The sequence below is a fragment of the Engystomops pustulosus genome, chromosome 2 (genome assembly GCF_040894005.1).
Source record: "Engystomops pustulosus chromosome 2, aEngPut4.maternal, whole genome shotgun sequence".
Classification (NCBI taxonomy): Eukaryota; Metazoa; Chordata; class Amphibia; order Anura; family Leptodactylidae; genus Engystomops; species Engystomops pustulosus.
The window spans coordinates 95,393,118-95,420,497 of NC_092412.1; the positions used below are offsets into that span (position 1 = coordinate 95,393,118).

The 27,380-nt window shown below is 40.1% G+C and overlaps 1 protein-coding gene across 2 annotated transcripts in view; it reads right to left on the reverse strand.

The window, feature by feature from the left end:
• CARS2 (cysteinyl-tRNA synthetase 2, mitochondrial) overlaps positions 1 to 22,295 on the reverse strand; it is a 65,473-nt gene extending 43,178 nt beyond the window's left edge. The window contains exons 1-3 of one of the 2 annotated variants that reach the window (XM_072135570.1): positions 22,277 to 22,295; positions 19,053 to 19,103; positions 15,229 to 15,346 (exon numbers count right to left, since the gene is read on the reverse strand). In XM_072135570.1, coding sequence (XP_071991671.1) covers positions 15,229 to 15,282 — 54 coding nt within the window. In that variant the 5' untranslated portion in view covers positions 15,283 to 15,346; positions 19,053 to 19,103; positions 22,277 to 22,295. The other variant, XM_072135569.1, reaches the window with a different exon arrangement.
• Between the last annotated feature and the right edge of the window lie 5,085 nt (positions 22,296 to 27,380).

Consider the following 27,380-nt stretch of genomic DNA (forward strand, 5'->3'; position numbering starts at 1 on the left):
GCATCTTTTAAGTTGCTTGGAACTGCAGGAAGATGCTTTCTGGAACTGCAGGAAGATGCTTTCCTGTCTGGTGTGTTGGGGCAATGGCCCAGGTGCCCACAGAAAGGGCTCTGAGTGCTGTCTCTGGCACCAGTGCCATAGGTTCGCCACCACTGCTATATAGGTTTTAACTCCCAAGAAGCAGTCAGAAAAAAAAACTCATCAGTGCAGGATTCCATTGTTCCCTTCCTGTCACATTCTGAGGAGAGGTCCACAGTACAAAAGTGCATCAGTGGGCCAGACAACCCCTTTAATGGTTTCATACATTTTGTGACTTCCAACAAAAGGCATGGGCCTTAGATGTGACATGATACACCCAAATGCACGTTTTTTACAATAAACTAAGCTAACAAATACATGCATCCTTATCATCCGCCACCACCTAACTGTACATTGCAGTGGCTATTTTTTCCTGCAACTGGATACTTTTCTACAGACTCCTGCTCCTATGGCTGTGGTTTATGCTAACTGCTATTGTGGTTGTTTAACCCCTTGGAAAGGGGGACTCTTTTGGCCTCTAGGACGTGGCAATTTTTCTAATCTGCCCTGTGTCCCTATAAGTGGTTATAGCTTTGGAACGCTATAATATATATCCAGGGGATTTTGAGATTGTGCTTTAAATTATTTCAAAAATTTGGATGATAACTTGTGTTTAGTTTTGAAATATAACGAAATTTGGAAAAAATCTTTACTTTCAAAGTTTTTAATTCTCTACTTTTGATGCAGATAGTCACAGCGCCCAAATACATTCATATGTCTGCTTTATGTTGGCATGTTTTTTTAAGATTCCACATATTTTACTAGAATGTTATGAGACTCAGGATTTGGGTGTCTTTTTTTAATTTTTAGGAAAATCGCCTGCTTCACTTCTAATTGACTGTGAGAGGTCTAAATAATAGCAAGACTTGTTACTTCATTATGGAAACTACACCCCTAGACGCATGCGCAGACAGTTTACAGTCAGACTCGGAAGGGGTCTGACTGCCAAAAACATCGGGCAGCCCCGGGGCACTCGGCATACCTCGGGGCTGCCCAGCAGTGGATCAGATCCCCGGTAAGAGGCACAGGGGATCTGATCCATAGGGGGAAGAACCTTACATGGCGCGGTCATGATTGACCGCGGTATGTAAAGGGTTAACACCCGAGATTGGAGCTGGCCCGATTGCGGGCGCTAGAGAGCAGTGTCAGTGCCACTGCTTCTGGTGCCGGTTCCGTTCGTGTGCCAGTGCCAGAAACGGGGCGTTATAGAACTACCCCGTGCGGGAACCGTCTTCCTGCAGGGACGTACTATAACGTTCATGTGTGCATAGGGGTTAAAGAACGTGAAAGTAGAGGCATCAACTTCTAACCATACGTCTCTTATCCCATCCCCTTTTCACAGAAATGATAACTAAAATCTAACTAAAATGTGCCACACTTATTATAGTGTTTAAGGCAGGATGATGAATTTGATAAATTTTTTCAGTTAGCATTTTTCACTCCTCACCTTCAAAAATATACAGCTCTTTACATGGAAAAATAAAAAAGTTATATGTTTTCATTTACAAAAATTAACACCTGTACGAAAAAAAAACCTTCATTTTGCAATCTTCTGGCGCTTATACTTTGGTGTATTTCATACTTTGGTGTATGGAGCTGTGGGTGGTGTCATTATTTTGAGACTTTTGATGACGTTTTCAATGCTACCATTTTAAGGACTGTCCGGCCTTTTGATCATTTTTTGTTGAATTTTTTTGTGTAATTTTCTAAATGGCAAAAATATGCCATTATTGAGTTTGGGCACTATTTTCCATTAAGGGGTTAAACGCCAGGAATTACAGTATATATTTTGATTATATTATGATCATTATATTTTGATAGATCATTTATTTTAGATGGGGAGATATCTAACCTGTTTATGATTTTTACTATTTATATTTATATTAGTTCTAGGAAAAAACATTTTTTACTATTTTTCAGCAGACCCCTAGGGTACTTTAACCGTAGGTTATCTGATTGATCCTACCATAAACTTTCATACTACAGTATGGCAGTATATGAGGTTTTACACATCATTTATTAAAATGTACAAATCGAACATTGCAATGGGTTAAAATTGGCCGTTGTATGACCCGATGCTAACAACGTAACCGATCGCCGCTCCCAGATGTCCTGACAGGGGGCCTTCATCGAAACCAATATGGATTTAAATGCCTCCGGCAGCTTTTAACATGCGAGCACTCACTACGAGTGCTATCAATGGGTGTTTGCTGCAATATGTGGCAAACACCAACCTTGTATGAAGGGCTCAGTGTAACGGGTTAAAAGACTATCAAGATCTATCAACAGGATGAAGGATTGTAATCAAGCACAATGACATACTGGTGAGTCCCCACTCTGGCAGGATCTGCTCCTCTTTAACCCTTTCAGGACCTGGCCCTTTTTTGTTTTTTCATTTTCATTTTTTACTCCCCATGATCAAAAATCCATAACTTTTTTATTTTTCCATGTATAGAGCTGTGTGATGGCTTATTTTCTGCGTAACAAATTGCACTTCATAGAGATCGTATAGAATATTCCATGCCGTGTACTAGGAAGCAAGAAAAAAATTCCAAATGCAGTGAAATTGGTAAAAAAAAAACCATTTGTGCCGTCTTCTTGTGGGCTTGGATCTTACGGATTTCACTGTGCGTCCCAAATGACATGTCTACTTTATTCTTTGGGTCTGTGCGATTACGGGGATACCAAATTTGTATAGGTTTTATAATGTTTTCATACATTTAAAAAAATTAAAACCTCCTGTACAAAAATATTTTTTGGGATTTTGCCATCTTCTGGCGCTAATAACTTTTTTATACTTTGGTGTACTGAGCTGTGGGTGGTGTCGTTTTTTGCGGATTTTGATGACGTTTATCAATTTTAGGACTGTTCGACCTTGTGATCACTTTTTATAGAATTTTTTTAAATGACAAAAAAAATGCCATTTTTGACTTTGGGCGCGATTTTCCGTTACGGGATTAAACGCAGTGAAAAACCGTTATCATATTTTGATAGATCGGGCATTTTCGGACGTGGCGATACCTAATGTGTTTATGATTTATACTGTTTATTTATATTTATATCAGTTCTAGGGAAAGGGGGGTGATTTGAGTTTTTAGGGTTTTTTTATTATAATTTTTTTTTTTACTTTTTTTTTATTTTTAGTACTTTTCAGACTCCCTAGTGTACTTTAACCCTAGGGTGTCTGCACGATCCTATCATATACTGCCATACTACAGTATGGCAGTATATGGGGATTTTACTACTCATACATTACAATGTGCTGATAGCACATTGTAATGCATGGGTTAACCCGAAGTAGCCTCGGGTCTTCGTGAGACCCGAGGTTACCATGGCGACGGATCGCCGCTCCCCGATGACGTCACAGGGAGCGGCGATCCTCGAAAAGATGGCGGCGCCCACGCGCCGCCATCCTTTTGAAGCCGCCGGCAGCATTGCCGGCGGCGATCGAGGTGAAAGCCTTTGCTGCAATATGCAAAGACTTACCGGCTATGGAGAGGGCTCAGCGCGTGAACGGGTTAAGTTTCTGTTGCCCTTTTTTTATTTATTTATTTTTTAAAGGGCATAAGAAGCCTGCAAGAGCAGAACCTGAGGGGGCATCCTTCATCCTGGTGGTAGATGTCCTTTAAAATACCATGTTCTACAAAACATTCAACAGTAGAAGTGATGTATGCAGAATAAGATTTATCACTTCTTTATTTGAGGCATGATATATTACACATTTTTTCCCCTTTTACAAGTTAATAAAATTCTTTTCTCACATTAAACCTTGTCGCCCAAGTACCAGAGATACATTAATATGTAAACCAGGCTTTCATTGACTACATAGTTTAAGAGCATCAGATGCTGACAGGACAAGTATTTATAAAGCGGAGAAGTTTGGTTTTATCTTAGCAACAGAGCTATTAATGCTGTGAAATGTAATTGGATGACTGGTTAAGCTTTTATGCACTTTTTTATGCAAACATGTTTTTTACCTGCAAGCTGTGAATAAAATGTGCCACAACGTCTTCACAGCTATTCACTTATTTTCTGGGAGTCTTTGTATCCTTTGAAGACTTAGCAATAATCTTTACTCTAATTTTCCTGAAGGGGACAAAGGGCATGTTCTTTTCTAAACAAGCCTAAACAATGTCATGCCCATAGATGAAGCAATACATTTTGGTTAAGCCCTGGACTAATGAGAGATTTTTCAAGAGACATGCCCAAAACATACTGGCACAGCTGGTCATACAAACAAAGATCTATTGGAAGCTGGAACTACTGGTAATGAACATGTATGCAGCCAACATTATTTTTTATTTTAATGGAAAATCCATTAGTTGGAATGTTTATTTTCACCAAAAGTGCACTTCACTTGCAGTACATTCATAAGTAATTTACATGATATTCGCAGTCTAGTTTGTTTACTAATGGGGAATTTGGTGATAAAAGGTTGTGTCCTCCCCCAAATTGGACAGAAACAATCATAATGCTTTGGGAGACGGTAGACACCCCATTATAGGCAATGAATGCATGTTCCATCACATGAATTAACAGGTTGAAACTGGTATCTGTACCTGAAACCTAAAGATTTATGTGATGGGGTTGTAGGGATTGAATGTTTCCGCAAATAGCAATGCAACATTATTCACTTCTTTCATAAAGAAGAGGAAATACAATGTAAATATTTTACATTTGATTTTGCTTATTACGGATAGGGTTGTTTAAACTTTAAAACAATGTGTTAATGTTCAAGAAAAGAAAACAAAAAATTACTTTAGGGATACGTTAACACTACTCAATTGCGCCATATTCTTGTGGGCTTATATTTTACAGCTTTCACTGAGCGCCCCAAATGACATGTCTACTTCATTCTGTGGTTCGGTACGATCACGAGTATACCAAATTTGTATAGGTTTTATAATTTTTTTATACATTTAAAAACATGTAAACCTTCTGTAAAAAAAAAAAAAAAATATCTTCATTTTGCCATGTTCTGGCGCTAATAGCTTTTTCATACTGCAGTCCACGGAGCTGTGGGTGGTGTCATTTTTTTGCGAATTTTGATGACGTTTTTAATGCTATTATTTTGAGGTCTGTACGGCCTTTTGATCACTTATTATAGATTTTTTTATTTCTTTTTTGAAAGTGTCACTTTCCACTTTGGGCCCCATCGGGGTTAAATGATGGGAAAAATCGCTATTATATTTTGATAGATCAGAGATTTTGGGGCGCGATGATATCGAACATGTTTCTGATTATTACTGTTTATTTGCTTTTATATGTGATCTAAAGAAAAGGGGGGGGGATTTAAACTTTTACTTTTTTTACTATTTTTTTATTTTAATTTTTTTTTACATTTTTTACCATTATTTCAGATCCTCCATGGTACTTTAACCCTGCAGGGTCCGATTGCTAATACTATATACTGCAATACTACAGTATACTACTTCAGAAAGAGATGGTGAAACGCACGCCGGGGTTCTGCGGTGGCACCTCTGGTACAATACAACATGCAGTCTGGTTGGTATGCTTTTTGAATATGTAGATGCATTTATATCTTTGATGCCGTGTTATTTTGGAGTGACCAGCCGATTATATTTATTTTGATGTTGTCGTCTTATGTGGTGATAGTAGATACTTTATGACTGTATGTTGGATCATGATGTGCACCACCATATGTTTACCACCTTTTGTTATACTGTTTTTAATGGGCGTTTTAACCCCTTAATGACCGCCGTATTGGCTTTTTACGGCGGTCATTAACCCCTTCCCGACATTTGACGTAATAGTACTGCATCGCGGGAGGTGCGTTCCCGCAAAATGCAGTACTATTACGTCAAGCTTCTGGCGCCGGCTCCTGAACGGAGCCGGCGCCAGAAGCTGCGGGTGTCGGCTATATATTATAGCTGACACCCGCCTCTAACACCCGCGATCGGAGATTTCTCCGATCGCGGGTGTTAACCCCTAACACGCCGCGGTCGCGCTGACCGCGGCGTGTTAGAGGCATTTAAAGGTAATTAAATCTGAATCGGACCCCCCCGCGGCGCTTACCGGGGGGGTCCGCTGCTCCGATCGCAGCCCCGGGACTGCCGCTGCCCGGGGCTGCGAGATCTTGATCCGGAAGCCGGGTCCCTGCCTCCTGGCAGGACCCGGCTGTAAGACACTGGGCATGCGCAGCACTGTATTGCACTGTGTAACCTGTAAAAGAGCTTGAACAAGTGATCAGAAGATCACTTGTTCAAGCTTAGATGTCAGTTACTGTAAAAAAAGTAAAAATAAATAAATAAAGGTTTTTTACAATAAAAATAAATAATAAAAGAAAGTGAAAGTCCCCCCAAACACCACATTTCCCTTTACACAAGTAATAAAGTATAAAAAACACTAAATCACGATAAAACCCCACTTATTTGGTATCGCTGCGTCCGTAACAATGTGTACAATAAATCCTAATCATAATTGGACCCGCTTGGTGAACGTGGTAAAAAAAAAACCCAAAAACTTGCCAAAAATTAAAACTTTTTATCAAATTGCTTTACAAAAAATGTTCTAAAAAGTGATCCGAAAAAGTTACAAGCACCAAAATGATACCAATAAAAAGAGCAACTTGTCACGCAAAAAATAAGCTTACAACCAGCTCCGTAAACCAAAAAATACTATAATTATGCCGCTATAAAAATGGCAATACTAAAACAAATGCAATTTTTTCTATTCTAGTTTTCCTTCAATAAAATTGGACAAATAAAAATAAAACTATATAAATGAGGTATCACCGTAATCGTAGTGATCCGTAGAATAAAGATAATATATTATTGTTATGCTACAGTGAACACCCCCCCAAAAAAATGCTAAAAATCCAAAAGAAGAATTGATGATTTTATTTTCCTCCACACGTAAAAAGTTAATAAAATTGCTTCAATAAGCTAAAAACCCACTAAAATTAATTTTTTTTTACAGTGCATCTCGTCTCGCAAAAAATAAGCCCTTATTTGTCTAAATTGCTTAAAAAATAAATAAAGATTGTATAGCCTATTCCCAACGAGCATTGTTATAGAACGGTGCGGCGAGTAGTGACTTTCCAACACCGGTCAGGGTAAGACGGCGGCTGTTCACTGATCGGGGTAAGATGGCGGCTGTTCCTGACAGCCATCCATCCTGCCCCATGGACCAGAAGGGTTACGTTCCCCCCACACCCCCCCAGTTTATTATCACTGCTATTGGCTCATCAATTCAGACGAGCCAATAGCAGCGAATTTTCTTATGACGTCAGTAATACCGGTCACCATGTCTGTAGACACGGTGATCGGGGCAGGGTGGCGGCTGTTCCTGACGGCCACCAATTTCGCCTTGCGGTCCAGAGGGGTTTTGCTGCCCCCCTCTGTCCATGTTTGCCGCTATTGGCTGGTCGATTTGGTCCAGCCAAAGGCAGCAATATTCGTCACAATGGGCATCGCTAGGGTGAATAAGAGCAACACTTGGTGATAATTTCCCTACTAAAACGAAGAAAAGCGCTGGCCGTGCACATTGTTCAGATGATGCTGTACAACTCTTACGTGCTGTTCCAATGTGCATGTCCTGCCGTATCATTTCTCCGTTTTCAAGAGGAAGATATTAGGAAACTAATATTGGGACAAGAAGGACGGGGCCCAGTATCTCTGGTTTAGATGTTCCTGTGTTTTGCCAGGACAGCATTTTCCCGGTGAATTCTGCTGCTTCTAAAGGTAGGACTCAATAAAGAGTCTGTTCCAAAAGAGAAGTTAGGATGGACACTACATACTAAGGATGGACACTATATACTACTAAGAGACCTGCGACAACTCCAGAGTGACAAAAGTTTAGTTGGTCCCTTGATATATACTACCTCCTTATACACTAGACATTCACAATTCACACCCACCCTATTGTGAATTAATTTCGGTAAAATGAATAATTGTAACAACTGTTATGTCCCGTTGCTCCCAATACCCCTCCATTATTTCATAAGGGGCGCCACATAACGGGCACTGAACTTTCCAGAAATAATTGCAATTTCCATCTTGGACTGCATTGCACATCATATTTGGAAACCACCTATATGTTCAAAATGCTCATTTCACCACGTGTATTACCCTACACCACATATTACACATTGCTATATTCCCCAAGGGGTGTACATTCAACAATTAGGGTCACTTTTCGGGTTTTCCTCTGTTTTGGTACCACTACAGCTCTCCAAAGGTATCCTGACACATGTGAAGGATTTCTTGCAAATTTGGCCTCTAAAAGACAAACATCCCTCTTTTCCTCTACTGTGCGCCCATAATGCATTTTATATGCACATGTGGGGGACTTCTACACTCGGGAGAAATAGTTTTACCCCTTTTTTGGGGTTATTTAATATATTATCCCTTGTGGCTTACATAAATTAGGGGTAAAGTGACATTTATAGGAAAATGTTCACCTTTTTAATGATTAGGGCCTAATTGGATCATTCACCTGTAGGGGCAAATACATATATTACACATTGCAAAATTCTCTAAGGGGTGTGCATTCAAAGATTAGGGTCACTTTTCGGATTCTTCTCTGTTTTATACCACTAGGGTTCTCCAAATGCATGTCAAACATTTCTGTCAAATTTGGCTTCTAAAAGGCAAACATCCCCCTTTCCTTTTACTGTGCGCCCATACAACATTTTATATACACATGTGGGGTACTTCTACACTTGAGAGAAATAGTTTTACACATTTTGGGGGGTTATTACATTTTTTTTTATCCCTTGTGGCTATATAAAATTAGGAGTAAAATGACCTTTATAGGAAAATGTTCACCTTTTATCTATTTAAGTCCTAATTAAATCAAACACCTTTACGGACAAATACACATATTACACCTTGCTAAATTCTCTAAGGGGTGTGCTTTCCAAAATGGTGACACTTGTTGGGGTTCCCCTCTGTTTTGGTACCACTACGGCTCTCTAAATGCATGCTGACACATGTAAAGGATGTTTGTCAAATTTGGCTTCTAAAAGGCCAACGCCCCTCTTTCCCTTCTGAGCTTTACTGCGTACCCATACAACATTTTATTTGCATGTGTGGGGCAATTTTATACTTGGGAGAAATGCTAGTACACATTTTTTGGGGTTGTTTCATCTTTAATGCCTTATGGGATACAGAAATTAGCCGTAAAAGTGACTTTTTTGGGAAAATGTTCACCTTTTTCCTTTTAGGGACCTAATTGAAGCAAACACCTGTAGGGGAAAATACACATATTACACCTGGCTGAATTCTCCAAAGGGTGCACTTTCCAAAATGGTGACACTTGTTGGGGTTCCCCTCTGTTTTGGTACCACTAGGGCTCTCCAAATGCATCCTGACACATGTAAAGGATGATTGTCAAATCTGGCTTCTAAAAGGCCAACGCCCCGCTTTCCCTTCTGAGCCCTACTGTGTACCCATACAACACTTTATATGCAAAAGTGGTGCAGTTCTGTGCTTAGGAGAAATAGTTTTACACATTTATGGGGTTGTTTCATCTTTTATCCCTTGTGGCTTACAAAAATTTGGGGTAAAAGTGACTTTTTTGAGAAAATTTTCACCTTTTTTCACTTTTGGGGCCTAATTGAATCAAACACCTGTTGGGGAAAATACACAAATTACACGTTGCTAAACTCTCCAAGGAGTGTACTTTCCAAAATGGTGTCTCATGTTGGGGCTTTCCTCTGTTTTGGTACCATTATGGCTCTCCAAATGCATCCTGACACATGAAAACTTTTTCAGCCATATTTGCCCTGCAAAAACGAAACAACGCTCTTTCCATTCCAAGTGCCCCCCTGTGCCCGTACAGCAGGGTACAGTGACAAAATGGGTATTGGCATACTCAAGAGGAATTGCCCTCAACATTGTAAAATGCATTTTCCTTTTTAACCCATTGTGAAGGTGCAAATTTTAGTGTTCAATGAATCTATAGTGAGATAAAATTACATTTCTCTAATTTCACTTTCATTTATCTTTCACCCTCATGAAACGCTCAAAGGGTTAACAAAATTCCCAAAGGTTGTTTTGAATATTTTGAGGGGTGTAGTTTCTAAAATGGTGTAATTTGTGGGGGTTTTCTGTCATGTAGGCCTTATAAAGTCACTTCTAACTAAATTGACCCTCCAAAAGTAGGTTTTGATGATTTTCGTGAAAATCTGAAAAATTGCACCTAAAGTTATAAGCCTCCTAACATCCTAAATAAAGGAAAAGATGTTTGAAAAATGATGCCAAGTTAAAGCAGACATATGGAAAATGTTAGTTATCAAGTTATTTTAGTGATATGACCAACTTTCCAAAAAGTAGAAAATTTTGAATTTGGAAAACATTGTTTTTCTCAAAATTTTTGCCAAATTTCCATTTATTTCATAAATAAATACTAAATATATTGATTAAATTTCTCAACCAGCATGAAGTACAATGTGTCATGAAAAAACAATCTCAAAATCAACTGGATATGTTAAAGCGTTCCAAAGTTATAACCACTTAAATAGACACATGTCAGATTTTAAAAAATGGGCCGTGTCAGGAAGGTGAAAAGTGGCTTCAGCGTTAAGGGGTTAAGGGTACTTCTTCTGACGCGTACGCTTTTCTACGACGACGCGTCAGAAGAAGATTTCGGGACATCGGGTCCTGCAAGTGCCGGTGTCGGGCTGTGATATCACAGCCCAGACCCGGCACTAACACCCGGGATTAGAAAAACTCCGATCCCGGGTGTTTAACCCCTTACACGCCACGGTCAAGCATGTGTCCCCTGTGAATCGGACCCCCCCTGGTGTGCTTACCAGAGGATCCGATCCCTCCTGCCTCAGCCCCGGGTTCCGACGAGTGACCCAAGGCTGTCGGCTCCTCTTTGTGCCGGGTTCCGCCTCCTGGCAGGACCCGGCTGTATGTAACAGAGCATGCTCAGCATGCTCAATTACTTACACTATACACTGCAATCCAAGGTTATTACAGTGTAGAGGCTTGAACAAGCGATCGGATTATCGCTTGATCAAGCCAAGAAGTAGAAAGTGTAAAAAAGTTAAAAAAAAAAAAAAAAAAAAAAAAAAAAGATTTAGTCATTTTAGAATATAATTAAATAAATAAAAGTCCCATAATCTCCCCAGTTACACATAAAATGCAAATAAAGTATATAAAACAGAAAAAACACGTACATATTTGGTATCACCGCGTACGTATTAATCTGTACAATAAATTTAACCCCTTACCGACATGTGACGTAATAGTACGTCACATGTCGGGTCCTAGTACATGGAGAGGGCTCGGGCCGAGCCCTCTCCATAGCCAGTAAGTCTTTGCTGCATATTGCAGCAAAGGCTTACCGGTAACACTCGCTATCAGTGCCGGAAAAGGTGCCGGCAGCTTCAAAAAGACGGCGGCGCGCTGCCATCTTTCCGTGGATCGTCGCTCCCTGTGACTGTAGTATGGCAGTATTGGATAGGATCGTACAGACACCCTACGGTTAAAGTACCCTAGGGAGTCTGAAAAATAGTAAAAATAAAAATAAAACAAAAAGTTAAAAAAATTATAATAAAAAAACCTAAAAATTCAAATCACCCGCCTTTCCCTAGAACTGATATAAATAAACAGTAAAAATCATAAACACATTAGGTATTGCCGCGTCCGAAAATGCCCGATCAAAATATGATAACGGTTTTTCACTGCATTTAACCCCTTAACGGAAAATCACGCCCAAAGTCAAAAATGGCACCTTTTTGCCATTTAAAAAAAAATTATAAATTCTATAAAAAGTGATCAAAAGGTCGTACAGTCCTAAAAATGATAACATTGTAAACGTCATCAAAATCCGCAAAAAACTACACCACCCACAGCCCGTACACCGAAGTATGAAAAAGTTATTAGCGCCAGAAGATGGCAAAATCCCCCAAAAATTTTGTACAAGAGGTTTTAATTTTTTTAAATGTATGAAAACATAAAACCTATACAAATTTGGTATCCCCGTAATCGTACCGACCCAAAGAATAAAGTAGACATGTCATTTGGGGTGTACAGTGAAATCCGTAAAATCCAAGCCCACAAGAATACGGCACAAATGCGTGTTTTTACCAATTTTACCGCTTCCCAGCATGGAATATTAAATATCACCATTTTGAAGTGTAATTTGTTACGCAGAAAAAAAGCCATCACACAGCTCTGTACATGGAAAAATAAAAAAGTTACAGATTTTTGAATGTGGGGAGTGAAAAATGAAAATGCAAAATCGAAAAAGGGCCGCGGCGGGAAGGGGTTAAATCAATATTGAACCCGCTCGGTGAACGACGTAAAAAAAAAAACTCGAAAAACTTCCCGTAATGTACAACTTTTCATCAAACACTAAAAATGTTCTAAAAAGTGATCAAAAAAAGTTATGTTCCCTAATATGATACGACTGAAAAGAACAACTCTTTTCGCAAAAAATAAGCCCTCAACCAGAACTGACAACAGAAGTTATGGCCCTAAAAAGTTGTGAATAGTAAAAACAATGCGATATTCTCCAATATTGGTTTTGCTAAGGAAAATTGAGCAAAGATGAGAAAAACTATATAAATGAGGTATCACCGTAATCGTAGTGAACCAGAGAATAAAGATAAAATATTTTTACATTACGGTGAGCTGGGGGAAAAAAAATGCTAAAAATCCAAAATAAAAATTGATGATTTTGTTTGTGTCCCCCTTGAAATAGTTAATAAAATCTCATGAATAAGCTTTAGACTCCCAAAATGAATTATATATACATTGTATGTCATCCCGTAAATAATAAGCCCTCATATGTTCGCATTACCAAAAAAAATTTAAATTTATAGGTCGTACAATGTGACAATACAAATCTGCTGTGAAGGGCGCCTCCATTCATTCTATGCCCGGCCGTGCGCCCATACAGCAGGTTACCACCACATATGGGGTATCCCTACACTCTTGAGGACTTGGGCATCACATGTTGCAGTGCGTTTTATCATTTAATTTATTCTGAAACTGTCAGTTTTGGCCTAAATGAATGTATTTTCCAAAAAAATTTGAAAGTTTCTAAATCGCAGGTCCATATTGTTTTAACCCATGTGAAACACTTAAAGGGTTAATAGACTTAATAGAAGTTGTTTTACATACGTTGAGGGGTCACGTTTCTATAGTGGGGTAATTTATGGGGTTATTACTATTATTTAGTCCTTTCAAAGTCACTTGAAAGCTGAGTTGTCCCTTAAAATGTGAGTTTTGGCAATTTTCATGAAAATGAGAAAAATGGCACCTAAAGTTCTGCACCTCATAACATCCTAGAAAAATGACTGGAAGCATAAAATATCATCCCAACATAAAGCAGATATTCTGTAAATGTTAATTATCAAACTTTTTTGGTAGTTTTACCGTATTTTTCGGCCTATAAGGCGCACCGGAGTATAAGGCGCACCTCTAATAAATGCCTGCTAAGACATCTAGTTTCATATATAAGGCACACTGGAGTATAAGGCCCAGGATCAAAAGCAGTACCCAAAAATGACCAGTAGGTGGCAGACCTGTGCACAGTTCAAGCCAGCTACACTTCCCGGGAAACTTGTCTTCAGCGTGTCAGAGAGCTCCGATCTCAGAGGTATTGGCTGCTGGGGGTTAATGCAGGGTGATGCAGCAGGGGTTAAGCGGTCTCCCTCTGCCCCTTCTCCTTCCCTCCTCAGCCAGGGTGTTATTCCTGTGGGGTTCCCTGTGGCTCCTGTTACAGGGCTGTCAGGTATGGGGGATTGTTTACTGATGATGATGATTGCCTCGTGGTGGGCACTATGGCAGCTCCGGTCTCTCCGTGCTATGGGAGGGCAGGATGGGCACAATGTTAGTTGTGGTGCCAGGGCACTTCAGGAGCTAGGGACCCTGTATACTGTGTGGGAAGGTGCAGGAAATTTCTGGGGATGGAGCTATTAAACACTGGTAAATGTACAGTACATCTTGTCTGTAGTACATTTCTGTATAAGTTCATATATAAGGCGCACTGGCCTATAAGGCGCACCTTTGATTTCTGAGAAAATTAAAGGATTTTTGGTGCGCCTTATAGGCCGAAAAATACGGTACTTCCTGTCTGGAAAGCAGAACATTTCAAACTTGGAAAATGAAGAATTTTTACAAACTTTTGCAAAATTTTCACTTTTTTTCAGAACTAAACGCAAAACTTATCACTTAAATTTTGTAACTAACATGAAGTACAATGTGTCACGAGAAAACAGTCTCAAAATCACCCGGATATGTTAAAGCGTTCCGAAGTTATAACCAATTATCGTGAGACATGTCAGATTTGAAAAATCAAGTCTGGTCATTAAGCTGAAACTAGTGTCGGTGATAAGGGGTTAAAGTCTGGTGATGATGAAATATATATATATATATATATATATATATATATATATATATATATATATATATATATATATATATATTTTTTTTTTTTTTTTTTTTTTTTTTTGTAGTGAATTAGTTCTAATGTTGGGGAAACATTCAGCGCATGAACTCGCACCGATCTGATATTAAAACTGAAAGATCTCCCAGTAGCTGCTAGCTTCTCCAGAGAGGACCATACTATGGAAGATTTGCAGATCACATTTTAATGACTTTTAAGACACAGAGGGAAAGGAAAGAATGGGAGCATAAATTAATTAAGAGATTCAACACATCACATCCAGCCACACCCAATGTTTCCTGTGTGGCAAAAATCCGACAAAACATTCGTAAATGGGACTTTTTACTTGCCTTGTCCACCAGACAACTGGTTGACTAGGCATAGTAAATGCCCTACAATACGTCTACTTTTCTTTATCTCATATTTTGTCAATGAAGGTTCACATTTTATAAGAATTGCCAATAAGTTGTCAATTTTCTTGAAAATATAAGATTAATCCTTAAAAAAAAGGTATGGAGCCTGTCAGCTTGTATGGGGCCATATACACTAATAACCTGCAGCACTGGATATCAAGCCTGGCTACATAAAAGCTGCCATTTAGTTGATTTCAATAAAAGCTTATTGAACAGAAAAGCTGCCATTTATGCAATCTTTAGAATAAGAATCTGAGACACCCATTTTAGTGCATTGGAACATGCGTTTTGTGATTGATGAAGCGGAGGACAGTACAGTTCACTGCACATGGATCAGATGTGCAGTACATGGAAACAATCTCATGCTTACCTCATTGGCCCTCTTGATTATCTTGTCATCAATATCAGTTATGACCATTACCATGACAACGTCAATTCCAAAATACCGATTCAGAATTCTACGAATTATATCAAAACGAACATAAGAACTGCAAAAGGAAGAAAACAGAATTGGCAATCTTTATTAAAGACAACAAAATACAACCTAAAGTAGACAAGGCTCCCACATTTTATTCCACCATCGACTACCAGAACTATGGTCCACTGCATATCCAACCAGTATAACATGGTTTACTATGTCGCAACATTGAATGACAGAAAGTTTCTCTAAGTTTTCTGTCACTGATCAATACAAATAACCTTTAGTGTCACAGTAAAAGCAAATCTTTAAAAATTACAATAATTGTAGGTGACTTTGTACACTCATAATAATTTCAGGCATCAGTATTCAAGTCATACAGTAGGCAGCTTTAGCAGAAATTGCAGCCCTCTATCTGTGTGGAAAGCCTCTATTAGAGGAGAGCTAATTGATCTGCTTGTTTTCTCATATTTGTTGGTCCAGTGAATGACAGAAGAACCTGTTCCACAATCATTGGCTAAAAGCAAGCATGGTGAACAAATTCAACATTTCTTAATAACCTGTGCTTCTGGTATACAGGCAGTCCCCAAGTTACATACAAGATCGGGTGCATAGGTTTATTCTTAAGTTGAATTTGTATGCAAGTCGAAACTGTATATTTTATAAAATTGTAGTTCCAGACCAAAAATTTTTTTGCCCATTTGACTGTTGGAGTTTCAAAATTTTTTGCTGTACTGGTACCAAGGATTATCAATAAAGCTTGAGTACAGACACCTTACAGCCGATCATTGCCATCTGGGACTATAGTAAAGCATTCAGAGAGCTTCACCAAAGGTCACAGTGGGCAGAGGGTTCCGTCTGTAAGTCAGGTGTCCTTAAGTAGGGGACTGCCCATATATAAAATGAATACTATCTACTCTGTATCTGTATTATCAAGAAGCTTAGACCTAGTGCATAAAGAGACATTCTAACCTTACTAAAAGGAAATCTAATGGTTTTCAGGTATTATTAACCAAGCATACCTTGAGAATGCTGTAGAGACACTGATGCAGAAACCTATCTTATTTAATCCCTGAACCGAGTAGTTTTGCTCAAAACACAAATTACAAAATTCAGAAATTCAGGAAATTGATCAAGTTCGGTGCAGTAAAACGTATTACTTCCACGTGCCTGAACTGTCCAGAAAGGACAAATCGACCTGCGCTGGATGACTCATACACAGCAGCTAGGGGATGGTGCAGCATTTGATTACTTCTGCCTGTCAGGGACAACACAGTGAATACAGAGTTGTCTGAAGCAGTGCATAATAAGAGTAAGAGGATAAGCGCTGGGGCAGCCACAGGAACAACAGATCCTCATTATCATAACGTTATAATTGTTGTTATAATTGTAACAACAATAGGTAACAGTTTATAAATACAGAATATTTAAAAGCAATGAAAGATCCAGGGTGTAATTCTAGAGTGACTATTCTTATTTTGTGTTTTACCAGGGATGTTTACAATATATGGCAGCAAATTTATTCAGCCTTCGTTTCCTTTTTTAACTCATGAGCATTATTGTATATCATATTAGTCTGATCTATTACTGCAGGATATTTTCCCTGTACTTTTATAGACAACTACAGAAGATGTAAGCATCTGTATCACATTCCCTAACCACCATTGTGTTGGTTACTTTAGAGGCCGCTTGTACTCAGTCCATATAGTTATCTGCTTGCGACTGCCACATGCAGCTTTATTTTGACAACTTAAAGAGGACCTTTCACCACCTCACACATGTAGAGATTATCATACCATCCTGTAGGAGCGCCTACACAGATTCAGGGGCACCTGGAATTTTCCTTCTAGCCCCCGCGGTTGCGGAGATAACATTCCCAGTGTTTGACCATTGTAATCTGTGTTTGGTCAGAGAGGAGGAGCTGGGGCTGGAGGCGTGTGTTATGCTAATCTTCTCTCATACTGTCCAATCATAGTCAGAGTAGTAATTATGAATATTGATCTGTGAGTTTTTTCTATGTTCATCTAATAGCTGTGTTCACACACATTCTGCTAAAATTCTCTTGACATTGTGTTAACATAATCACAATGTTTTGTCAGTTTTGCTTGCGGTTGCATTTACGCGTTTGTGTCGTGCTTACACTGCGTTTGCGCCATGGTTACGATTATGCAATGTTTGCGACACAGTTACTTTTACGTGGCATTTGAATTACGTTTACTTTTACACAACGTTTACACTTACACAGCTCTTGCATCACGTTTACGCTTATGCAGCGTTTGCATCACATTTACGCTTACACGCCCCTTGCGGAACGTTTGCGCTTACTCGCCCCTTGCGGAACGTTTGCGCCACGTTTGAGCTTATGTGGCGTTTGCGTCATGGATACGCTTACACAGCACTTGTGTCACATTTACGCAGCAATTGCATCACGTTTACGCGCCGTTTGCATGTTTATGAGGCTTTTGCGTCACATTTACGCTTACACGTCGCTTGCGTCACGTTTGCGCTTATGTGGCGTTTGCGTCATGGATATGCTTACGCGGCGTTTGCTCCACTGTTACATTTACGCGGCGTATGCGTCACGGTTACGTTTACGCAGAGCTTGCGGCATGGTTACGCCGCGTTTACACTCACACTGCGTTTGGGGCACGCCTACACGTTTACACTTAAGCAGCGCTTGCATCACGTTCTCACTTATTCGCCGTTTGTGTCACGTTTACTCTTTTGTGGCGTTTGAATTACATTTACTTTTACACGTTTCTGTCATGTTTACGCTTACGCAGCGTTTGCGCCACGTTTAGGCTTACGCAGCATTTGCATCACGTTTATGAGGCCTTTAGATACACATAGAGACATTACATCTCACCACTGACAGTATGAGAAAAGATTAGCATAAGACACACCCCCAGCTCTAGCTCCTCCTCTCTGACCAAACACAGATTGTAATGGTCACATCTCGGGCCCAATAACTCTGCAACCGTGGGGGATAGAAGGAAAATTCAAAGTGCCCGTGAATCTATGTAGCAGCCCCTACAGAATGCTAATCTCCATATAAGTGAGGTGGTCCTCTTTAAAAAATGGTTTGGATATTGCTCAAGCACTTACATCTTTTGTGTCACACCTTGCCCCTTCTTCCCCGCCTAGTGTGCAGGGTCCATATTCCCTTAGTTTACCTTGGTGACTGTTGTATACCTCTGTAATTTCTCATTTATTTGTATGTGCCCCCCATATGATGGTGCTATATAAAAAAATATTATTATTATTATTGGTGGATTGCTGGTCTCCCCATTGACCATGGAGTGAAGAAAACTTGGATTTGAAGGCTGAGTATCCTGGGATGGACAAATTAATTATGTATTTAGCATTACTTATTATTACTAACAAGATGAATGTATTTATCCAAGTAACTTTTTATGCATTACAAATTATGATTTTCTCCATAGACACTGGGGTCATGATGAAGACTGCCTCGTGTAAATGCCTGCCAGGGGTAGATCCTAGCAGTGCCTGTGTCAGCCTATGATTGTGACTACGCTAATATACTGCCATACATCAGTTCATGGCAACTAATCAAAGCTCAGCTTTCATTTTCCCACAGCAATTTACAAAAGTAAAGCTGAGCTCTGATTGGTTGCTATAAGCAACCAGAACAGTTTTGCTATAAGACAGTTGTAATAAGGCCCATAATGAATAAACCTGATCCACTGTCAGATAAGTACTTTGTCGGGCTGGTCTAGCTGTCCACACAGTAAAAATAAAAAAACATGGTGACTTACCATGCATGTCCTAGATGTGCATCATCATAAACGGTTGGCCCACAGCTATACCTAAAAACAATATGAAAGATTATGTTACTAATAGTTGAGTTCGGTCATGTAAATACTACTAGAATATGTACTGCAATTCCTGGACTGAACACAGTTGTTTGGAACAGTCCTTACAATTGTTTGAACAAAAGGGGGAACATTTACGATAAACAGTACAAACTTCACTTTGCCTGAGTAATGTGCGGAGGATGTCAGATTGCACAAGAAAGAACGTGCAAAGTCCGATAAAAATTGGCGCACGGACCTTAGTAAATGTGCCCCAAGGAGTTTTCTAACTTGTATAAACAGGAATTGGCAGGCTATATACTGGGGGGACAGGAGCTGGCAGGCTACATACTGGGAGGGGCAAGGGCTGGCAGGCTACATACTGGGAGGGGCAAGGGCTGGTAGGCTATATACTGGGAGGGGCAAGAGCTGGCAGTCTACACACTGGGGGGGGCAGGGGCTGGCAGGCTACATACTGGGGGAGGCAGGGGCTGGTCAGTTTTATACTGGCTGGAGGCTGTGACCAATGCATTTCCCACCCTCGGCTTATATTCGAGTCAATAGGTTTTTGTGTTAAAATTAGGTGCCTTGGCTTATACTCCAGTTTATACGTTACATATATAATTAAAATTATAAATATGTGAGCCCCAAAATGCCTGACCTATGAAAATATTTCAAAAATTATCCCACACGATAAATGCTGAAATAGCTAAATTCTCTGAATGGTTCCCAAAATGGTACCAATGAAAATATCAGTTTGTCCTCCAAAAAATTTACACCTTACACAGCTCTGTATACAGAAGTTGGAAAAACACACATATATATATATATATATATATATATATATACATACACTTTGGGTTTGATTATTTTTGCTCCCCCTCCCTTTTTAAAATCTGCAACTTTTTTATTTTTCCGCTTACAGAGCATTATCAGGGCTTGTTTTCTGAGTAACAGTCTGTACTTCCATTTAATATTCCATATAATGTACTGAGAAACTGGAAAAAAAAAAATTAAATGTGGAGAGAAAAATGTATTTTCTTACTTTTATTGTAGGCTTTTTTTTGCTCTCAATGTACAGTCCAATTGACAATTTTTTGTGTCAGATACCAAACGGATACCAAATATAGATATAAATTTTATTGTTTTAATTTTTTTTTTTTAAGTGGATATCTATTTCTACATTCCGATGCCCATAACTTTTTAATACTGCATAAGATGACATTTTCATTCAAATTTTTTTGTGTTTTAAAATGGTGGTAGAAGTGGAGTCCCACAAAGCACCGCATGGAATAATAATTTTTATATTTTGATAGATCATAGTTTATATGGTTGAAATCAAGTTCAACCAAGGGAAGGGAAGGGATTGGATGAGGAAAGGATTTAGGGGAAACAAATCTATATAACATAACTATCAATGTTTTTTAGGTGTAAATCAGGTATGTTAAGAGGCAGCATAGCTAACAAGTTTATTTTCTTTTTTTTTTTTTTTTTTTTTAATTTTCAGTTTTAACACTGACACAGTAGAATGCAATACTCCTGTATTGCATTGTTTGCAATTTGCTGCACCCGAATTAGGCCCTGTCTTTGTCACGTGTCTAAGTTGTTAAATAATCTTTATAAATTTGAGGTATCACTTGGACAATGCAGTAAAAGCCGCAGTAACAAAGTAGGCATTTTTAACTTTATTCCAGATTCCCAGTATATGGCACAGAACATTAGATGGGGTGCTAGGAAATACAATTTGTCCTGCAGATAACTAGCACTTATACAGCTACATTAATGAAAAAAATAAAATTGTGGCGTTAGGAATCAGGGAAACGAAAAAAAAAATGCCAGAATGGAAAAGGGTCTGGTCTTTAAAGGGTTAAATCTGATCAACACACTGCTTACACAAGCTCCAGCAAAGACACAATATTTCAGGTGTTTTTCTAGCAATGTAACTACCAACTGCGATTTTGCAGATTAATAACTGATACAAATCCATTTTAGGCTTATTTCACACTACCGTTCAAACCTCCATTAAAAAAAATGTAAAGAACAGAAGTTTAACGTATCAATTAAAAATCCAAGTAGCCTCTGAACACCGGACCGGGCTTACAGCGGATTCATGAGGGGCCGGTCCGAGAAGGCGGTGACTGCCGCATTAAGGGCACATTCACATGGCCGTCTGCGGGGACGTACATGCGGCCGCAAATTTGCGGCCGCATGTACGTCCCCATAGACCGCAATAGCGGCGCGGCGCAGAGCCACACATGTGTGGCATTGATCCGGCCCGCACACCGCAAAAAGATAGAGCATGCTCTATCTTTTGGCGTGTGTGCGGCCGTGCGCCGCTATTCTCTATGGATGGAGGAGGGGCCGCCTCCTCCTCCTCTCCAGCACATGGGGGCATACCGCTGTGTGAATGTACCCTAAGCCTGAGTTGTGCTCTGCAATTTCCGTCGGCTCCGCAGAGACTAATGGAGCAGAAAGGTCAAGAGCGGCCGTCTGCTCCATTAGGCTGAGGAGCGAGCATTAGTCTCTGTTGGACCCCTCATTTTCGCAATCTGTGGGGGGTCAGCACAGAGACCCCTACTGATCAGCAAGTTAGGCCCTAATTTCAGTTTAAGGGAAAAGGGGAGCAAAAAAATGGAAACACAAAAATGGAAAAGGCCATTAGCAGGACAGGGTTCAATGGAAACTGCAAAATGGAAGCAAAACCGGCAGATGGGAACTGGCCCAGTGTAAGTCTAGCTGTAGTAAGGATGTAGTGCTGGCCACTAGGTATGCCAGTAATAGAGAAGCAAGTATGAGTTTGTGTCTCCGCATTCATCACTTCTGAGCGGCTGTATATTCCTTGGCATGTCCGTCCCGTACACCACACACTACCATGTCGCCAGCGCCGGTCTGAGCAGAGTGAGCACTTCCTTCCTTTTAGTCAGACTGTTGTACACTTGTATTCCCGTGTCATATCCACAAGGGGGCGTCCAATGTCCAGCAGCCGAGGCGCACGAGCCAGCGGTCCGAGCCTTCGCAGTCAGTCCCGGGAGCAGCTTACAGCTGTGCCGCGCTAAGCTCTGCATATTCCCGCCAGCAGCCTCCCACCCGGCGCGGAAGCCTTCACGTTGTGACCCGTGCAGTGCGGTACAATGCGGACTGTAGCGCTGTCACGGACTCCACATGCAGTGTCAATGACAGAAGCCAACCTCTTCCTCTGCTCCTCCCACCATTAACCCTCTCTCTCCCAGTAAACACTCGGTGAAGATGTGGGCCGGCAGGAGCCCGGGTATATGCCCTCACAGGCTCTGCTGGAGGAGCATAGGCCTACACCCTGCGCCCATTGTAACTACAGTCCCCACAAGTCCTCCTGGTGCTGTGCTCACTTATTGCCTCCTTACATCATTACACACAACATTGACACCTACAATCAAAAACCCACAAAAGAGGATTTTCCCTCAAAAATCATTTATTGGTATATGAAAAGTTTGTTTTAGATAATTTATGGCTGGACAAAAAAGTTTTCTTACAGGAAATCTACCATAAGGAATCCACCACCCTGCACCATCCCCACGACTTTTTGGCTAGTCCTTCTATAAAGACCTTAGGCGCCGCTATTGGACCCACAGTGTGAGGGGGCCCCGGCATTTGGGGTATTGTGTGTATGCTGTATGTGAGTGTGTGGTGTGTCTGACTGTATGTGTATATAATGTATGTGTATATGTGATGTTTATAAAGTTGCATGGGTGGATATGGTACTATATGTACGTGCACAGCTCCTCTGCTCTCTGCATGTCAGCGGCAGGGGAACAGTAGCTACTGCGCATGTGCAGTTCTAATGCTCCCGATGATGCGCCAGAAACCGCTGCGCTTGTGCAGGGTACAGCAGCTGCGTACACCCAAGGCAAGGGCAATCAGGTAGGTGGATCTAAAGTAGCTACTGGGGGAGAAGGCTACTCACACGCCCAAGTAGTTCATTTGTATATTTATAATATGTAGCTTAAAATCTTTAGGGCTTCATTAACCCCTTAAGGGGGCAGGGTTTTTTCACTCATTTCTCGCTCTCAAAAATCCATAACTTTTTCATTTTTACGTGTACAGACCTGTGTGAGGGCTTATTTTGTGCGTAACAAATTTTACTTTCCACTAATGTTATTTATTTTAACATGACGTGTACTGCAAAGCTGAAAAAAAATTCCAAATGTGGAAAAAAATTTTAAAAAAAGTCACGTTCTTGTGGGCTCAGTTTTTACGACTTTGACACTTTGTGCACTCAAAATAACAGCTCAGCTTTATTCTTTGGTTTGGTGCGATCGCGGTGATACCAAATTTATATAGGTTTTATTGTGTTTTAATACATTTTCAAAAATTAAACGAATGTGTACAAAAAAGAAAAAAATTTTTTTGCCATCTTCTGAAGCTAATAACTTTTTCATACTTTGGTGCACGGAGCTGTGTGATGTGTAATTTTTTGCGAAATGAGCCGAAGTTTGCATTGCTACCATTTTGAGGTCTGTGCGACATTTTGATCATTTTTTATTCCATTTTTTATGTGATGTAAAAAAGTGTAAAAGTCGCATTTCGGACATTTCCCGTCTCGGAGGTCACCGCCGGCCGTAACCATTTTTATATTTTGATAGATCCGGCATTTTGGGGTGTGGCGATACCTAATGTGTCTGTGATTTTAACTGTTTATTATGTTTTATATCAGTTCTAGCGAAAGGGGGGTGATTTGACTTTTTAATATTATTAATTTTTTTTATTTTTTAAACTTTTTTTATTTTTTTCACTAATTCTTAGACCATCTAGGGTACATTAACCCTAGATGGTCAGATCGTTCCTACCATATACTGCAATACTTCTGTATTGCAATATATGGCATTTTTGCAGCTCATTCATTACAATGAGCCACTGGCTCCTTGTTAAGAGTTAATAGCCGTGAACGGTGCAAGCACCGACCACGATTATTAGCGGTGGGGGTTTGCGCCAATATGCAACAACCCCCACCTTTGTATGAAGAGGACTCAGCCCGTGAGCCCTCTTCATACATTCCCTGTACCTCTGCGCCGTAGAGCTACGGCGCAGAGCGTTAAGGGGTTGAAGGACTAGCCAAAAAGTGTTTGGGGATGGTGCAGGGTGGTGGAATCTACCATGGGAACTACTTAAGAAAGTAGATTCCTGATGGTAGATTTCCTTTAACTGGTTATGGACCTGGCCATTTTTTGTTTTTTCATTTCCATTTTTCACTCACCACCATCTATAACTTTTTCATGTTTACACGTAAAGAGCTCTGTGATGGCTTGTTTTCTGCATAACAAATTGCACTTCATAGTGATGGTTTTTAATATTCCATGCCATGTACTGGGAAGCGTGAAAAAAAATCCAAATGCAGTGACAAATGACAGGTCTGCTTTATTCTTTGGGTCAGTACGATTACGGGGATACCAAATTTGTATAGGCTTTATAATGTTTTCATACATTTACAAAAATTAAAACCTCTTGTACAAAATGTTTTTTTATTTTGCCATCTTCCGGCGCTAATAACTTTTTCATACTTTGGTGTACAGAGCTGCGCGTGGTGGTGGCGTTTTGCGACTTTTGATCACGTTTTCAATTATATTATTTTTAGGACTGTTTGACTTTTTGATAACTTTTTCCTGTTTTTTTTTTATATTTTTCAAAATGGCAAAAAAGTGCCATTTTCCGACTTTGGGCGCTATTTTCCGTTACAGGGTTAAACTCAGTGAAAAACCGTTATATTTTGATTGCGCATTTTCGGACACTTCGATACCTAATGTGTTTATGATTTTTACTGTTTATTTATATCAGTTCTAAGGAAAAGGGGGTGATTTGAATTTTTAGGTTTTTTTATTATCTTTTTTTTCTAACTTTTATTTTTACTATTTTTCGATCGATCCTATCATATACTGCCATACTGTAGTATGGTAGTATATGGGGATTTTCCTCCTCATTCATTACAATGTGCTGATTGTAATGAAGGGTTAAAACGAGGAAGACCCGGAAGACATGACGTCATCGGGGAGCTGCGATCCGCCGGCATGACAGCCTCTGTCATGCCGACGGATCGCAGCTCCCCGATGACATCATGTGGAGTGACGATCCTTGCCAAGATGGGAGCGCCCATTCGCCGCCTCTTTTGAAGCCACGGGCAGCTTTGACGGCGACGATCGCTGGGATAAGACCCATGATCGGTGCTAGCACCGATTGTGGGTGTAACTGATAAGTCTCAGCTGCAGCCCTCCCCATGCACCGGTACCCGACGCACGCTGTGAATTCACATTGGGCGGTCAGGAACCAGTTAAATTTGGCAATTTTAATGCCAAAGTATTCTGAATCAGAATTCTGATTTTGGAAGCCAAAATCAATGATAGCTACTAAATGCAGGAGATGTATAAACATTTCCACTATTCCACCATTCCTGGATAAACTCCACAAACAAATAATGAATTATAACAATTCAGAAATTTCCTATAAAGGACATCTACCAAAAGATTCCCTGATGGTAGATGATTGGTACAGTGACGTCACCGGCTCTCTGCAAATCTCGCTGCACTACAATTCAGCTGTCTCAGTTGACCTTAGCAATGTGCAAGATTTGCAGAGAGCCAGTGACATCGGGTCGATGGTGGTGCCACAGAGGCTCTGAAGAGCACCTCAAGCTCATTGATCCGGGTGCGGGTGCATTGAGAGAGCTCACAAGCTGAGCCCTCTCCATAGCCGGTAAGTCTTTGCTGCATGTTTTCCTGCTGATCGCCGCCGGCGAAGCTCCCAGCAGCTTCAAAAAGATGGCGGTGCATCGGGGAGCGGCGATCCGTCGCCATGGTAACCTTGGGTCTCCCGAAGACCCAAAGCATCTTCGGGTTAGGCCATTCATTACAAAAAAATTTGGAGCCGTGTGCGAGAGCCCATCAAAAGAAATGGGGATGTGCTTCAGCCTTTGAAACAAAGGCTAACACACATCCAGAATGTATTTGTGTGCATGCTTATGTGCATGTAGCTTTAGTGGGATTTTCCCAACTGAACCTACAACTGCTGAACTTAACTCAGCATGTCAGTTCAGCGCAGTAGTTCTAATTTTGGACTTGTAAATCCCACATGTGCACGGAGCAAGTTGTTGTTACAGCAACTTGCGCTTGTGGGCAACAGGCCTAAAATGGCTACAATCTGGGGTACAAATAAGTAAGTTTCAGCATGGGTACTGTACATAAAGCTCTAACAGTACTGTGAAGTTTTTATTTTTCCCAGAAGGCACACTCTGAGGCATTTTCATGACACGTTTGAGCTATACGCTCTTAGTCATGGCAGAATAAATATGTAAATTAGAAAATTGTAAAAGAACTAAATTAGAGAACACTTTAAGATAGTTTCAAATAATTTGTGTTAATCTGGCTCCTTGTGCTAATTTCCTTAATTATCTGAAAAACCCTTACTAAGGGCTCTTTCACATTGGCTTTTTTTTAATGTCCATGGTTCAGTGATTTCCATGAAAGCCTCTCAAAGGCATTGTTTTCAATGGGCGTTTTCAGATTGGCTTGTATTTTCACTGATCCGTTGTCTGTGAAAAAAAAAATTAAACTTGTGTTATTTTTTTCACTGATGCGGATCACAGAAAGTAATAGAGGTCTATGAATCTACACAAAACTGATGCATTACAGATACAAAATGGAAGAAAACTGAGACAAAACACACCGGATGGGCAACTGAAGGTGAGCACCAACGCCAATGTAAAAGAGCCCTAACTGGCAGCCTAACTCTCCAGTTTTCACTGACAAAATAGTTGTGCCGTTCCGAAATGACTGAAAGCCTCCGGCAGCAAGTTGTCCAGTTTAGGGCCAAAGACATGACCCTATCAGCCATAGAAAGAGAAGTTGGTCAATCAAAGTCTTAGATTTCTTGAATATTGCATCTTTACAACATCAAAAACTCATTTCAGTCCCCCAAAAAGGTTGATCACCATTGAAAGACAAATGCAAGAGAAGACAGGATAATGTCGAGAATCTCCATGGGTAATTGTTATAACACTGCAGCTGGAACTGCTCACCAGTTCAGTACTGAATAGTGTCAGGATCTGTTTTGTGTTACAGTCTCATGACATTAAAGGGATTTGCCCATGAAAAACAGTTCTCAAATTTTAATTCCCTAATGATGTTTACACAATAAAGATAATTTTTAACCCCCTTACTTTACAATTTTACTCAGTTTTAGTTCCTATAACTTAGTGATCAGTTTAAAACTCCCTAAGCAGACACTTCATGATTCCTCTGTGCTATAAAATGCTGTGTACAGACAATG